Below are 13,002 nucleotides of genomic sequence, written 5' to 3' on the forward strand. Positions count from 1 at the left end.
GTCACATTTATTCAGTCATCTGGTATTTACCTATAAGATTATCCAAGCACCTTATATTTATTCTAGAACTTCATTAGATTAATTTTGAAAAAGTATAAAACTATATTATTAGATTGACATAAGTACATAGCCAGTGGTACAGCCATCTGCAGATGTCAACAAAGAAGATGAATGGAGATCACCTGTGTGTAATCAAGGACAATTGTGAGTCTTTTTAAAAAACTTTTTAAAATTTTGCTGGCAAAATCATGTCACAGCAATTCAAGTTTTTAAAAACAGAAGACTGCATTTAGTTATAGCAGTGAAGAGGCCATCGGATATAGCTGGCCAAACGGACTAGACAAGTAAGAACTCAGAAAGAAGGAAGCTGTTGGGGGTGTGTCTCTTTTTGTGACCCAAACTTATTGAAGCCCTTGATGGTTCTTACAGAAGGAAGGAGACACTGGATATGCTTGAGAGAGGGAGGATGAGGGGAGGGTTGAGAGGGTGAATTGATGTGTAGACTGTGGGTGTTAGGATGATGGCTCGGACTGAGGCTCCGGCCATTCTGATCATCCTACCCCTGGATGGGGTAAATGCTACCAAAAAACACTATGATTCACGGAGCTGCCAATTGGCCCACTGGCACCGTCTGCTGACTCTTCTGCCCTTTTAATTGTCAGCCTTAACCAGCGAGCTCATACCGGTGTTCTCAGCCACACACATCGACCATACACAGGGGGAGAAGTGGAGAAACAGGAAATGATGAGAAAGGGAAAAGGAAACACATCTCACTACATCCATCACCTGACTCTTTGTAATAAAAAAAAAGAGCAAGGTGTTCAAACAAATTCTGATTGCTTTAGTAAAATCGGTTGCAGCTAAAACTGGCAAATGATCAATAATCAAGTACTTTTGACGATGCACTCCAAAGTGACATTAGAAAAGCGTGGTTTTCAATATTATCAGCAATCCTATTAGAAGTTTTTATCCATATCCCCCATCAGCAGTAATCAGCAGAACAAGATAAATTGTCCAAAATGTTACAAATCACTGTTGAAAAAATAATGATGTTTTATGATGTGACAATGCTATGGTTAAGGTCTGATTTAGTCACAAAAAACATGTTGTAAAATTCAGGGAGAGATTCAGGGAGTTTCTCTGACCTTTGTTAAGGTCAGAGAAACATTGTGTGAATTAAAGTTACTATTTCCCTATAGGCGACTTCATCATCATGGATAAAAAATCTATAGGGTTTAGGTTAGGGGACAATCATAGTCACTGGAACATTTATATATTTCATCTGAACTGTGCCAGTGCTCCAGGTCATAATTACTGCATCATCATCTTCTTATCTCTAATCTTAATCAGGTGTGAGGGGAGTAATCACATAGTTTACTGAAGGTTTAAAACAACTGGTTAAATATAGATGGTTAAAGATAAAATGACTAAAAGGCAATGAAGACTCCACCTCCATAAGTTTAAAGCTGTATATAAGTCAGATATGTAAAGCTAGTGGACAGAGCTTGCTGTCAACAGTCACAGTAAGGTAAGACCCCTTCTTCTTCCTCTGCTTCCAATACCGTCATCATTAGTTTAATGCCATCATATTTCTATTTGAAATTGTACATTCAAATTGAAATTGAATTTCAATTGTATCTTCTCTTGTTGTTTAACCCCTTTTTACAGATGACAGTGATGTGGCAGCTCTTGCTCCTGTGGTGGGCATGGAGTCCTCTGTGTCTGTCATCCAGTGTAAGCTTCATTGGTACACCACAACAGTGTCAGCAGGCTCACTTTGTCCCTGGTTACAATCTGGGTGGGGAAGGCTTCGACATCGTCACCATGGAACGGAAAGGTGCCTATGTCATCGACACTGAAACATGGAAACTTGGCAACGGCACTTGCAGGCTATACCCTAACAGCTACAAGAACAAAGAGAACCAGAAGCTCCCCGTTGCTGTAGTGGACTGGAGAAGCCTCCCACAATGCAGTTTAATCGTCACCAGTATAGCTTATGACTCCGTTGAAACCCTTGTGAATGATTCCACCTCAGCTGTGTCCAATGATTGGAAAATTGGCCTTGAAATCCCAGTAGACCCTTCTGTCACGGTTGGGGTTGGCTTTGGAGGTTCCCACTCCAAAGAATCAACCTTTGCCATGAAAAAGTCAAAAGAAGACCACTATAGTTTCGTGCGCCATTCTGTCCACTGTAACTTCTACCGGTGAGTATGTGAACAGATATTTCTGTCTTCTCTACATTAACGCTGAATTTATTTTTTCAGTTCACAGAGCTGCTGCAATACTTTATTTTATATTTTGGACAGTTATAGTTGATAAAGACAGCAACTTTACTTAAAACAAAACAACATGAACAGTAACATTTGAATGATATGACATTATTATTGACTGTTACGTACTTGTTTGATTTCTGTGTTTTACAGCTACAGACTGGCTACAGAACCTCCCCTGAGTCATGAGTTTGAATCAGCCGTCAGCTCCCTTCCTTCATATTCACGTAAAGCAGAGCCATCATATCGCAATCTAATTGATACATATGGTACACATTACATCACACAAGTGTCTCTGGGAGGGGAAATAAAGTCAATCACTTCTGTCAGGACCTGTAAGGCAACCATGAATGGACTGTCAGCAACAGAGGTCAAGGATTGTTTGTCAGTTGAGGCTTCAGCTACTTTTGCACAAACTGCCAGCATTAAGGCCATGTACGAACACTGTCAGCAAAAGAAAAAGAAGTTAGGCTCTGATGAAAGTTTTAGCAGCTCATTTAATGAGCGTACCACAGAGGTCATTGGTGGAAACATTAATGGAGCTGATGTTCTCTTTCAAGGGCAGTCAGACCCCTCTGTCTATAATGCCTGGCTTAACTCACTGAAAGAAACACCTGATATTGTCCAGTACAACATAAAGCCTCTGCACACCATACTGCCAAGTGGTCATCCAGCCAGTGCCGGACTGAAGCAAGAGGTGGAGAAGTACATCAAGAAAAATGCAGTGTTGAAAAAATGCTCAGAGTCATGTCAAATTGGGCACAGATCTAGCAAAAGGGATCCTTGTGCTTGTGTTTGTAACAATAATCAGAATGTCAAGTCAAACTGCTGTCCTGCTGGGAAAGGTCTTGCAACATTAACAGTTTCCAAGCTTTATGCAAAAGGGCTGTATGGTGATGAGTGGACTCGGACAGATGGTTCAGTGGAGGTTAAATATGGTGACCAGATAAAGCGCACTGCTATCATAGCAGAAAATGATAATCCTAAATGGTCAGAGAAATTTGAATTTGGACCCATTGTGATCAACATGAGAAACAAGCTTATATTCAGTGTTTATGATGAGGATACTTACTGGAACAGTGATCCGCTTGGCGAGTGCTCATTTGATCTGCGTAGGGGGAAGGTGACAGACAGCTGCATGTTAAATCATGGTACCTTCTTCTTTTCGTACATAGCAGAGTGCGCACCAAGTCTTGGTGGTGACCAATGTCAAGAGTACATACCCTCCCCAATGAGTGCTTCTCTGTCCAAGGTTTTCTACACCAGAAATGGGGTCCTTCTGGGAGAGACAGGAAAGCAGCATGCTAAACCTCTCAGGTTGAGGCCAGCTGTTAATGTGACATGAAGTGATGAATGATATTAAGATTTGATTTCATGATTGCTATATTACTCATTATCTGCATCTTTGGCCCTGTTACTCTCTCTGTTTCTCATGTTTGACTTGTGTGTGCAATAATAATGGCACATGGTATGTATTAGTTTAATTCTCTAAATGTGTTTGTGAGAACAAAGTTTTTATAGCCAATTATGCTTCTTCTCTGCCAATAAAGCAATGACAAAGACAACAGAAACGTGTGTGTGATTTTGTATGTTAAAAAGTATTGTCTGATTTTGTGGTTTACATGTATCATTGTAATTCATACTTATAATTGTACATGTATTGATATAGCATATATAATTTGTCCAAACATTTGAAGACGTGTGCTCAGAGCGTACCTATTAAATGAGATACTATTGTATAAGTATTTTTTGTACCTTATTATCCCTAGATATAGCATTCAACAGGAGGGAAAGAAGCTACACAAGACAAGGGAAAACACACAACAAAATAAAACAGGAAGTAGACAAGACCCACAAACTAAACCTACCAATACGATATTCCAAAACTACCGGGCCCTGACAAAAATAAGGAAATAGAAACACATTTAACTAAAGTAGGGAGGGTAAAAAGAAAACGTCCAGTCCAAACTAGAAAGAATAAAGTTGTCTTTAACACGACAACACTGTGTGTGTGTAGGCTAGCATTAGACACATCATCAGGCTTGGTCATTGTTTTCGATTAGCAACATATGTCAATAAAGACACTGTGTTGTCTTATGCATTTTCTCATGTTAGAATATTGAGTACACTGATATCTTGAATTTTATTAAAACCAGTGTCTGAACATTACAGAACTAAAACAGAACCTATTCCAAAACCCAAGAACACTAGCCAAACAGGTATGTTTGAAAGATGGCAGTCCAACTCTATCTTGAGTAAAAAATAAATTGTGCAGCCTTTTCTTGAAAACCTGAAATATCCCAGGTATTCCCCCAGAGGAAGAGATGTGGATGCATTCAAACATACATTCACATGATTCAGAATGATTTTCCAAGAAGAAGTAAGAAGTAAGATCTTATTTTTTTTTAAAACATGTAACTCTGAATACTTTTGATGTACCACTATACTTAGATTTCACAGTATTTCACAGTTATTTTAAGGGCACGTTGTAAAGATGTTTATGTGCATACACTCTGCTTTTTACACACAGGACCTTGGACAGTGCTGCTCCAGACAGTCCTGACAACTGTATAAGAGGTTATTATATGATTAAAACAGTTTTTGAACAAACAAAAAAACACTTTAGAAAAATGTAACTCTGCATACTGTTGATTCACCAATACACTTAAATGTCACTATTATTTACTATTATTATTATTTACCACTTCACTGTTACTACACAGCACCTTGCACAATGCCGCTCTCGATGGTCCAACTGTATGAGAGGTAATAATACGATTGAAACAATTTTTCAACCATATTTAACACATATTCTGGCGATTACATTGATCACGTTCATACATTCAACAACTTAAACCATGCTGAATTCACTTGTTACTCTATGCCTTCACAAAACGATTTTAAATAGAATCAAAGCTGTAATTAAAAGATAAACCTTTTCAATCACAAACGAAACCAAAAGTTCAACAAATGAAACTGGTGGCCTTCTTCCTCCACGGGATTGCAGGTGAGGAGCACCATGACGTCTGTGTGGTTTTGTGGTGGGCAGTGCTGTATGCACAGTGAACTGATGCTGAGTTTGTTGGTTTTTTTTGTAAAAAAAAAAAAGATGCCCTTTTCTGGAGGCTCTATGGCTTTCCTTTTATCAACAAAAAAAGCATCTGTACATCTGTTGTTAAAGCATCTGTATTGACCTAATCATGAATGTGGATGATTCTCACAGTGTCGGTTATATTCACCGGTGTTTACACTGTGTGAAAAGTTTCTCTTTCAGTTCATTAAATCCCGGCAGCATCTGATTTTCAGAGCAGTGGACTCAAATGAAGGGTACACAGGCACCATAACGGAGGACACTTTCCACTTTTCACTGTATAGTATCGCCATGCCACCCCCTCTGCCAGAGGTACAGGGTTGTGCTGTGTAGACAAACCCAGGAGGAATAGTTTGATTAAGGTGTGAAAAGTCATTAGGCTCAGTCAAGCAAAAGAAATCAAATTTACAGTCATTCAGTAGATCATGTACCCTAATCTCCAACTGAACTGCTGGTATTCCATTTGCATTATGGGTACTGTAGGCTTCAGGTTTTGATAAAAAAGAACAATACATGGAATAACATATCTGTGGTTCTGCTGCATATATTTTGATCCTTTAAAAAAAAACTGTCCACCTGGTTTAGACACAAGACATTTTGATTTGATGTTTTGGTTCAAGACTCAGATTATGCATTTATATAACAATTACCTACTTTTATAATTAAGTATTAAAAGATTTACAAATTCCACCTAATTCTTTATAATAAAAAAAGACAAATAAAAGCGTGTGTACATAAATTCTGATTGATTTTGTAAAATTGGTTGCAGCATTATCTATAATTATCTACAGCTATGGAGCTATTTGAGCTAAACATCTTAACAGTCCATGTCCACACTATAATCACAACAAGTCCTCCAAATAAAACGACGAACATATCGTTAGACTATACACTACAGAGTGACATTAGAAAACTTCAGAGCGTGGTTTCCAATATTATGGTCAGACCTATTGGCAGTCCCAATCCTTATATCCTTTCAACAGTGATCAGCAGGACAACATCATTTGTCTAAAACTGTTACAAATCACTACTGGAAAAAACCCAATGATGTTTTATGATGTGACAAATCTATGGTTAAGGTCTTGGTTAGTCACAAAAAACGATTTGGTAAAGTTCAGGGAGAGACCATGGGTTGGGTAAAAATAAACACTTTGTTAAGGTTAGAGAAATGTGGTGTGAATTAAAGTTACTATTTACCTATAGACAACTTTATCATCATGGATACAATAACCATAGGGTTTGGATTAGGGGACGATCATAGTCATGGCATTTTAAAAACAATCAGGGTTGAAAATGGGAAACACATGAGGCAAATCGTCAACATTTATATATGATATCTGTACTGTGCCACTGCTCTAGGTCATAATTAAATGGCATTTGTCATCTTCACATCTCTTATCTTAATCAGGTGTGAGGAAAGCAAGCTGCAGCTACAGCTGTAAAACAATTGGTTAAATATAGGTGGTTAAATATAAAATGTGTGAGAATAACAGACAATAAAGACTCCACCTCCATAAGATCAATGCTGTATATAAGTCAGATATTTTAAGTTAGTGGACAGAGCTTGCTGTCAACACTCACAGTAAGGTAAGACCCCTTCTTCTTCCTCTGTTTCCAATACCGTCATCATTAGTTTAATGCCATCATATTTCTATTTGAAATTGTACATTCAAAATGTAGATTATTTAACTGAATTTCAATTGTATCTTCTCTTATTGTTTAACCCCTTTTTACAGATGACAGTGATGTGGCAGCTCTTGCTCCTGTGGTGGGCATGGAGTCCTCTGTGTCTGTCATCCAGTGTAAGCTTCATTGGTACACCACAACAGTGTAAGCAGGCTCACTTTGTCCCTGGTTACAATCTGGGTGGGGAAGGCTTCGACATTGTCACCATGGAACGGAAAGGCGCCTATGTCATCGACACTGAAACATGGAAACTTGGCAACGGCACTTGCAGGCTATACCCTAACAGCTACAAGAACAAAGAGAACCAGAAGGTCCCCGTTGCTGTAGTGGACTGGAGAAGCCTCCCACAATGCAGTTTAAAGGTCACCAGTATAGCTTATGACTCCGTTGAAACCCTTGTGAATGATTCCACCTCAGCTGTGTCCAATGATTGGAAAATTGGCCTTGAAATCCCAGTAGACCCTTCTGTCACGGTTGGGGTTGGCTTTGGAGGTTCCCACTCCAAAGAATCAACCTTTGCCATGAAAAAGTCAAAAGAAGACCACTGTAGCTTCCTGCGCCATTCTGTCCACTGTAACTTCTACCGGTGAGTATGTGAACAGATATTTCTGTCTTCTTGACATTAACTCTGAATTAATTTTTTTCTCTCACAGAGCTGCTGCAATACTTTATTTTATATTTTGGACAGTTATAGTTGATAAAGACAGCAACTTTACATAAAACAAAACAACATGAACAGTAACATTTGAATGATATGACATTATTATTGACTGTTACGTACTTGTTTGATTTCTGTGTTTTACAGCTACAGACTGGCTACAGAACCTCCCCTGAGTCATGAGTTTGAATCAGCCGTCAGCTCCCTTCCTTCATATTCACGTAAAGCAGAGGCATTATATCGCAATCTAATTGATACATACGGTACCCATTACATCACACAAGTGTCTCTGGGAGGGGAAATAAAGTCAGTCACTTCTGTCAGGACCTGTAAGGCAACTATGAATGGACTGTCAGAGACAGAGGTCAAGGATTGTTTGTCAGTTGAGGCTTCAGCTACTTTTGCACAAACTGCCAGCATTAAGGCCATGTACGAACACTGTCAGCAAAAGAAAAAGAAGTTAGGCTCTGATGAAAGTTTTAGCAGCTCATTTAATGAGCGTACCACAGAGGTCATTGGTGGAAACATTAATGGAGCTGATATCCTCTTTGAAGGGCAGTCAGACCCCTCTGTCTATAATGCCTGGCTTGACTCACTGAAAGAAACACCTGATGTTGTCAAGTACAACTTAAAGGCTCTGCACACCATACTGCCAAGTGGTCATCCAGCCAGTGCCGGACTGAAGCAAGAGGTGGAGAAGTACATCAAGAAAAATGCGGTGTTGAAAAAATGCTCAGAGTCATGTCAAATTGGGCACAGATCTAGCAAAAGGGATCCTTGTGCTTGTGTTTGTAACAATAATCAGAATGTCAAGTCAAACTGCTGTCCTGCTGGGAAAGGTCTTGCAACATTAACAGTTTTCAAGCTTTATGCAAAAGGGCTGTATGGTGATAGGTGGACTCGGACCGATGGTTCAGTGGAGGTTAAATATGTAGACCAGATAAAGCGCACTGCCATTATATCAAACAATGATAATCCTAAGTGGTCAGAGAAATTTGCATTTGGATCCATTGTCATCAACATGAAAAACAAGCTTACATTCAGTGTTTATGATGAGGATACTTACTGGAACAGTGACCGGCTTGGTAAATGTTCATTTGATCTGCGTAGGGGGAATGTGACAGACAGCTGCATGTTTAAACATGGTACCTTCTTCTTTTCGTACATAGCAGAGTGCGCACCAAGTCTTGGTGGTGACCAATGTCAAGAGTACATATCCTCCCCAATGAGTGCTTCTCTGTCCAAGGTCTTCTACACCAGAAATGGGGTCCTTCTGGGAGAGACAGGAAAGCAGCATGCTAAATCTCATGATTCATGATTACTATATTACTCATAATTATCTGCATCTTTGGCACTGTTACTCTTTCTCATGTTTCTCATATTTTACTTTTGTGTGCAATAATAATGTCACATGGTATGTATTAGTCTATTTCTCTAAATGGGTTTGTGAGAAAATGTTTTGATAATCTACTTTTTATGCTTCTTCTCTGCCAATAAAGCAATGACAAAGACAATAGAGGTGTCTGTCTGATTTTGTATGTTAAAAAGTAAAGTCCCAATATTGTGTGGGTATGTGTGTATAAGCTACCAATAGACAGGTCATGAAACTTTGTCATTGTTAGGAATAGCAACATATATCAAGCATACTGACATTATGTTGCCCTATGTATTTTCTCATGCTAGATTGATATCTTTAATTATAGTAAAACTTGGTTGCAGAACATTACTGAACTAAAATGGAACCTACTCCAAAAACCCAGGAACACTAGCAACACAGGTATGCAAACCCTAACCCTAACCCACTCTATCTTGAATAAAAAGTAAGTTGTACAACCTTTTCTTGAAAAACTGAGAGGTCCCAGTGGTCTCCCAAAGAAAGGAATGTTGACTATGCATACTGTTTATGCACCAATGCACTAACATTTCACAGTATTTCACTTTTATTTATTGTTATTATTTTTATTCATTATTATTATTATTATTATTATTACACAGCACTATGGAAACTGCTACTCCGGGTGGGCCAACTGTATGAGATGTTTTAATATTATTAAAACAGTTTGTGAACAATATTTAACACATATTTTTGCAATTAAATTGATATGGTTTCAATACATTTAACAATTTAAACCATGCTGAGTTCACCTGTTACTGTCACTATGCCTGCACAAAATTATTTAGAATAGAATAGAATAGTCTTTATTGTCATTGTGCAGGACAATGAAATTTTGTTGGAGCAGTCCTCCAGCTGCCCATATAATAAATATAAAAATATAAAAAAGAAAACAATCAACAATAATTAAAACGTGTGCAAAGAAAGCAATTAACAATATATACAATCAACAATAATTTAAAACTTGTGCAAATAAGTCCAAGCCTTAAAGGGGCCAGTAGTGCAATGTGTGTGTGTAAGTGTGTGTTGATGAGAGAAAGGGGGGCATCAGTGTGGGAGGGGGGTGGAGTTCAGAAGTGTAACAGCTCTGTGGTAGAAGGTGTTTTTTAGTCTTGTTGTGCGGGCGCTCAGTGTTCTGTAGCGCCTTCCTGAGGGCAGGGGGCAAAGAAGCAGGTCCAGGGTGGACCTGTCCAGGGTGTGTGCTGTCTCTGGTAATGCTCTTAGCCTTCCGGATGCAGCGGGTATGGAAGATGTCCTCTAGTCTGGGGAGCTGAGTCCCGATGATCCTCTCTGCAGTCTTGATGATGCGCTGGAGAGCTTTCCTGTTCTCTGCGGTGCAACCAGAGTACCATACTGTGATGCAGTACGTGAGGATTGACTCAATGGCTGACCTGTAGAAGCTCACCAGCAGCTGTTGTGGGAGGCAGTTTTCGCGGCTCCAGCTCACCAGGTTCTCTACCTCTGTCCTGTAGGCGGCCTCGTCATTAGACGTGATCCTGCCTTCCACGATGGTGTCGTCTGCAAACTTCAAGATGATGTTGGCCACGTGGGTGGGTTTGCAGTCAAGGGTGTAGAGGGAAAAGAGGAAGGGGCTCAACACACAGCCCTGTGGTGCACCGATGTTCAGGGTGATGCTAGAGGAGACCTGTCTCCCCATGCGCACAGTCTGTGGTCGGCCAGTGAGGAAGTCCAGGAACCAGCTGCTCAGGTGTGTGTTGAGGCCCATGTGGTCCAGCTTGGTGGCCAGTAAATCACAAACGAGACCAAAAGTGCAACAAATGAATGAATAAGATCTTAAACTGATGACCTTCTTCCTCCTCGGGATTGCAGATGAGGAGCACACGTCTGTGTGGTTTTGTGGTGGGCAGCGCTGTATGCACAGTGAACTAATGCTGAAAATATGCAGCAGAAAGCGATTTGTTGGTGTTTTTGTGAAAAATGGGCCTCAGAATGACACCTCAAAAATAAAAGCATCTGTACTTCTGTTATTAAAGCATTTCTATTGATCTATTCATCTCAATTAATCTATTGATGAATCTGGATGATAATTACAGTGTCGGTTATACACAGCTTTTTAAATTGTATGAAAAGTTTCTCCTTCAGTTCATTAAATCCCGGCAGCATCTGATGACAGCAGAACTGATATGTTGATAAATCTACAAACTCTGAGTTGCTGCACCAAAGTGCTGTGCCATTGCGCACAGTTGTTCACTGTGCTTACCTTCATTAAATCAACTGATGACACCAGGCTGCTCCATTTTAACCACACACACCTCTACACACATCAGACTGGTTGGCTATAACTCCATATTCTTCCTTATTATGGATGACATGTCAGGTTAGAAACTCATCAACCACTTTTCCAACTTTCTTTTCAGTAAAATTAACTCATGTTTTATTCTTAAAACAATTGCAGTGCAAACACTGTTGTGTAACATTAATGCTATTGTAATGACACTGGCACAGCCATCTGTAGAGGTCACCAAATAAGTTAGATGAAGATTACCTCAGTTTAATTAAGGAAAATAGTGATCTGGAGGTTTCCAACAGCTGGTTAGTCTTTTTTTTTTTTTTTTTTGCTGTCAAAATCATGTCACAGTGATTCAAGTGTCCTTTTCATGTGAATGTTATTGTCGTCAAGCACTTTGAGCTGCATTTCTTGCATTTCAAATTTAAATTCAAATTCAAAATTACTTTATTTATCCCCGAGGGGAAATTCAATTAGTCTGTTAGCCCTACTGTAAATTATTGAAGAATTAGACAGCCTGATGGATCTTTTAAATCTCTCGGTCCTGCAACGGAGAGAGAGGAGCCGTCCACTGCTGTTTTTTTGGTCCATAAAGTTGTCGTGTAGCGGATGATCCGGGTAATTCAAGATGGCCTCGAACATCTTCACAGTGCATCTCTCCACCACCTCCTCCAGTGTGTCCAACCTGGCTCCAATCACAGAGCCAGCTCTTTTGACTAGTTTGTCCAGCCGCCATGCATCTTTGTGTCTGATGCTGCCTCCCCAGCAGACTGCAGCATAAAACAACACACTTGCCACCACAGACTGATAAGACATCTGCAGCATCTTACTACAGATGTCAAAAGATCTGAGCTCTGCCCCTTTTTCTAGAGAGCGTCTGTGTTTAGGGACCAGTCCAACTTATTATCCAGGTATACACCTAGATACTTATAACCTGGCACCACCTCAATGTCCACCCCACAAGTATTCACTGGCTGAAGAGGGGGCTTGAACCTGCGGAAATCTATGATCATTTCCTTAGTCTTTGAGGTGTTCAGTAGGAGATAGTTCTTGTGACTCCAGTCACTGAAGGCTTTTATCAGATCCCTTTATTCAGATTCCTGTCCATTCCTGATACACGCCACAATAGCAGAGTCGTCCGAGTATTTCTGGATGTGGCAGGACTCAGAGTTGTATTTGAAGTCCGCTGTGTACAGTGTGAACAGGAATGGAGCCAGAACAGTCCCTTGTGGAGCCCCTTTGCTGCTCATTAATGTCCAGAAACACAGTTCCCCAACCTGACATACTGTGGCCTTCCTGTCAGGTAATCTGTGATCCAGGAGATAAAGGAAGGATCCACTACTATCTCTGTGAGCTTGTTTTTGAGTATGTTGGGTTGGATGGTGTTGAATGCGCTTGAAAAATCAAAGAACATGATTCTCACATAAGCACCAGTTTCCTCCAGATGAACAAGGGCACGGTGAAGCATGTAGGAGAGCATCGTTCACTCCAATGTGTTGTTTGTATGCAAACTGCAGGGGGTCGAGTTTGTCTTTGACCTCAACTCTCAGTAGGCGTAGAATCAGCCGCTCCAAGGTCTTCATGATGTGAGAAGTGAGGGCTACTGGTCTGTAGTCATTAAGTTCAGCTGGACATTTTATTTTTTGGTACCGGCAC

General features: G+C 40.0%; 2 protein-coding genes across 2 annotated transcripts; both read left to right on the forward strand.

Moving 5' to 3' along the window:
• The first annotated feature begins 1,668 nt into the window (after positions 1-1,668).
• On the forward strand, positions 1,669-3,825 carry LOC133996032 (perforin-1-like). The gene is made up of 2 exons (XM_062435568.1): positions 1,669-2,204; positions 2,424-3,825. Exons 1-2 carry the CDS (start codon positions 1,669-1,671, stop codon positions 3,613-3,615), a joined length of 1,728 nt encoding a protein of 575 aa, XP_062291552.1. The 3' UTR covers positions 3,616-3,825.
• Positions 3,826-7,097: 3,272 nt separating this feature from the next.
• Positions 7,098-9,180, forward strand: LOC133992532 (perforin-1-like). The gene is made up of 2 exons (XM_062431182.1): positions 7,098-7,633; positions 7,853-9,180. The coding sequence occupies exons 1-2, from the start codon at positions 7,098-7,100 to the stop codon at positions 9,021-9,023; spliced, it is 1,707 nt and encodes a 568-aa protein (XP_062287166.1). The 3' UTR covers positions 9,024-9,180.
• The last annotated feature ends 3,822 nt before the right edge of the window (positions 9,181-13,002 follow it).

Source organism: Scomber scombrus, chromosome 2, assembly GCF_963691925.1.
Source record: "Scomber scombrus chromosome 2, fScoSco1.1, whole genome shotgun sequence".
Taxonomy (NCBI): Eukaryota; Metazoa; Chordata; class Actinopteri; order Scombriformes; family Scombridae; genus Scomber; species Scomber scombrus.

What these genes read in the sequence shown, in the direction of transcription:
- LOC133992532 (XM_062431182.1), top strand. Translation starts at nt 7,098, where the DNA reads ATGACAGTGATGTGGCAGCTCTTGCTCCTGTGGTGGGCATGGAGTCCT. An exon ending in GTCCACTGTAACTTCTACCG is followed by an intron (nt 7,634 to 7,852) that starts GTGAGTATGTGA and finishes TGTGTTTTACAG; the next exon opens with CTACAGACTGGCTACAGAAC.
- LOC133996032 (XM_062435568.1), top strand. Translation starts at nt 1,669, where the DNA reads ATGACAGTGATGTGGCAGCTCTTGCTCCTGTGGTGGGCATGGAGTCCT. An exon ending in GTCCACTGTAACTTCTACCG is followed by an intron (nt 2,205 to 2,423) that starts GTGAGTATGTGA and finishes TGTGTTTTACAG; the next exon opens with CTACAGACTGGCTACAGAAC.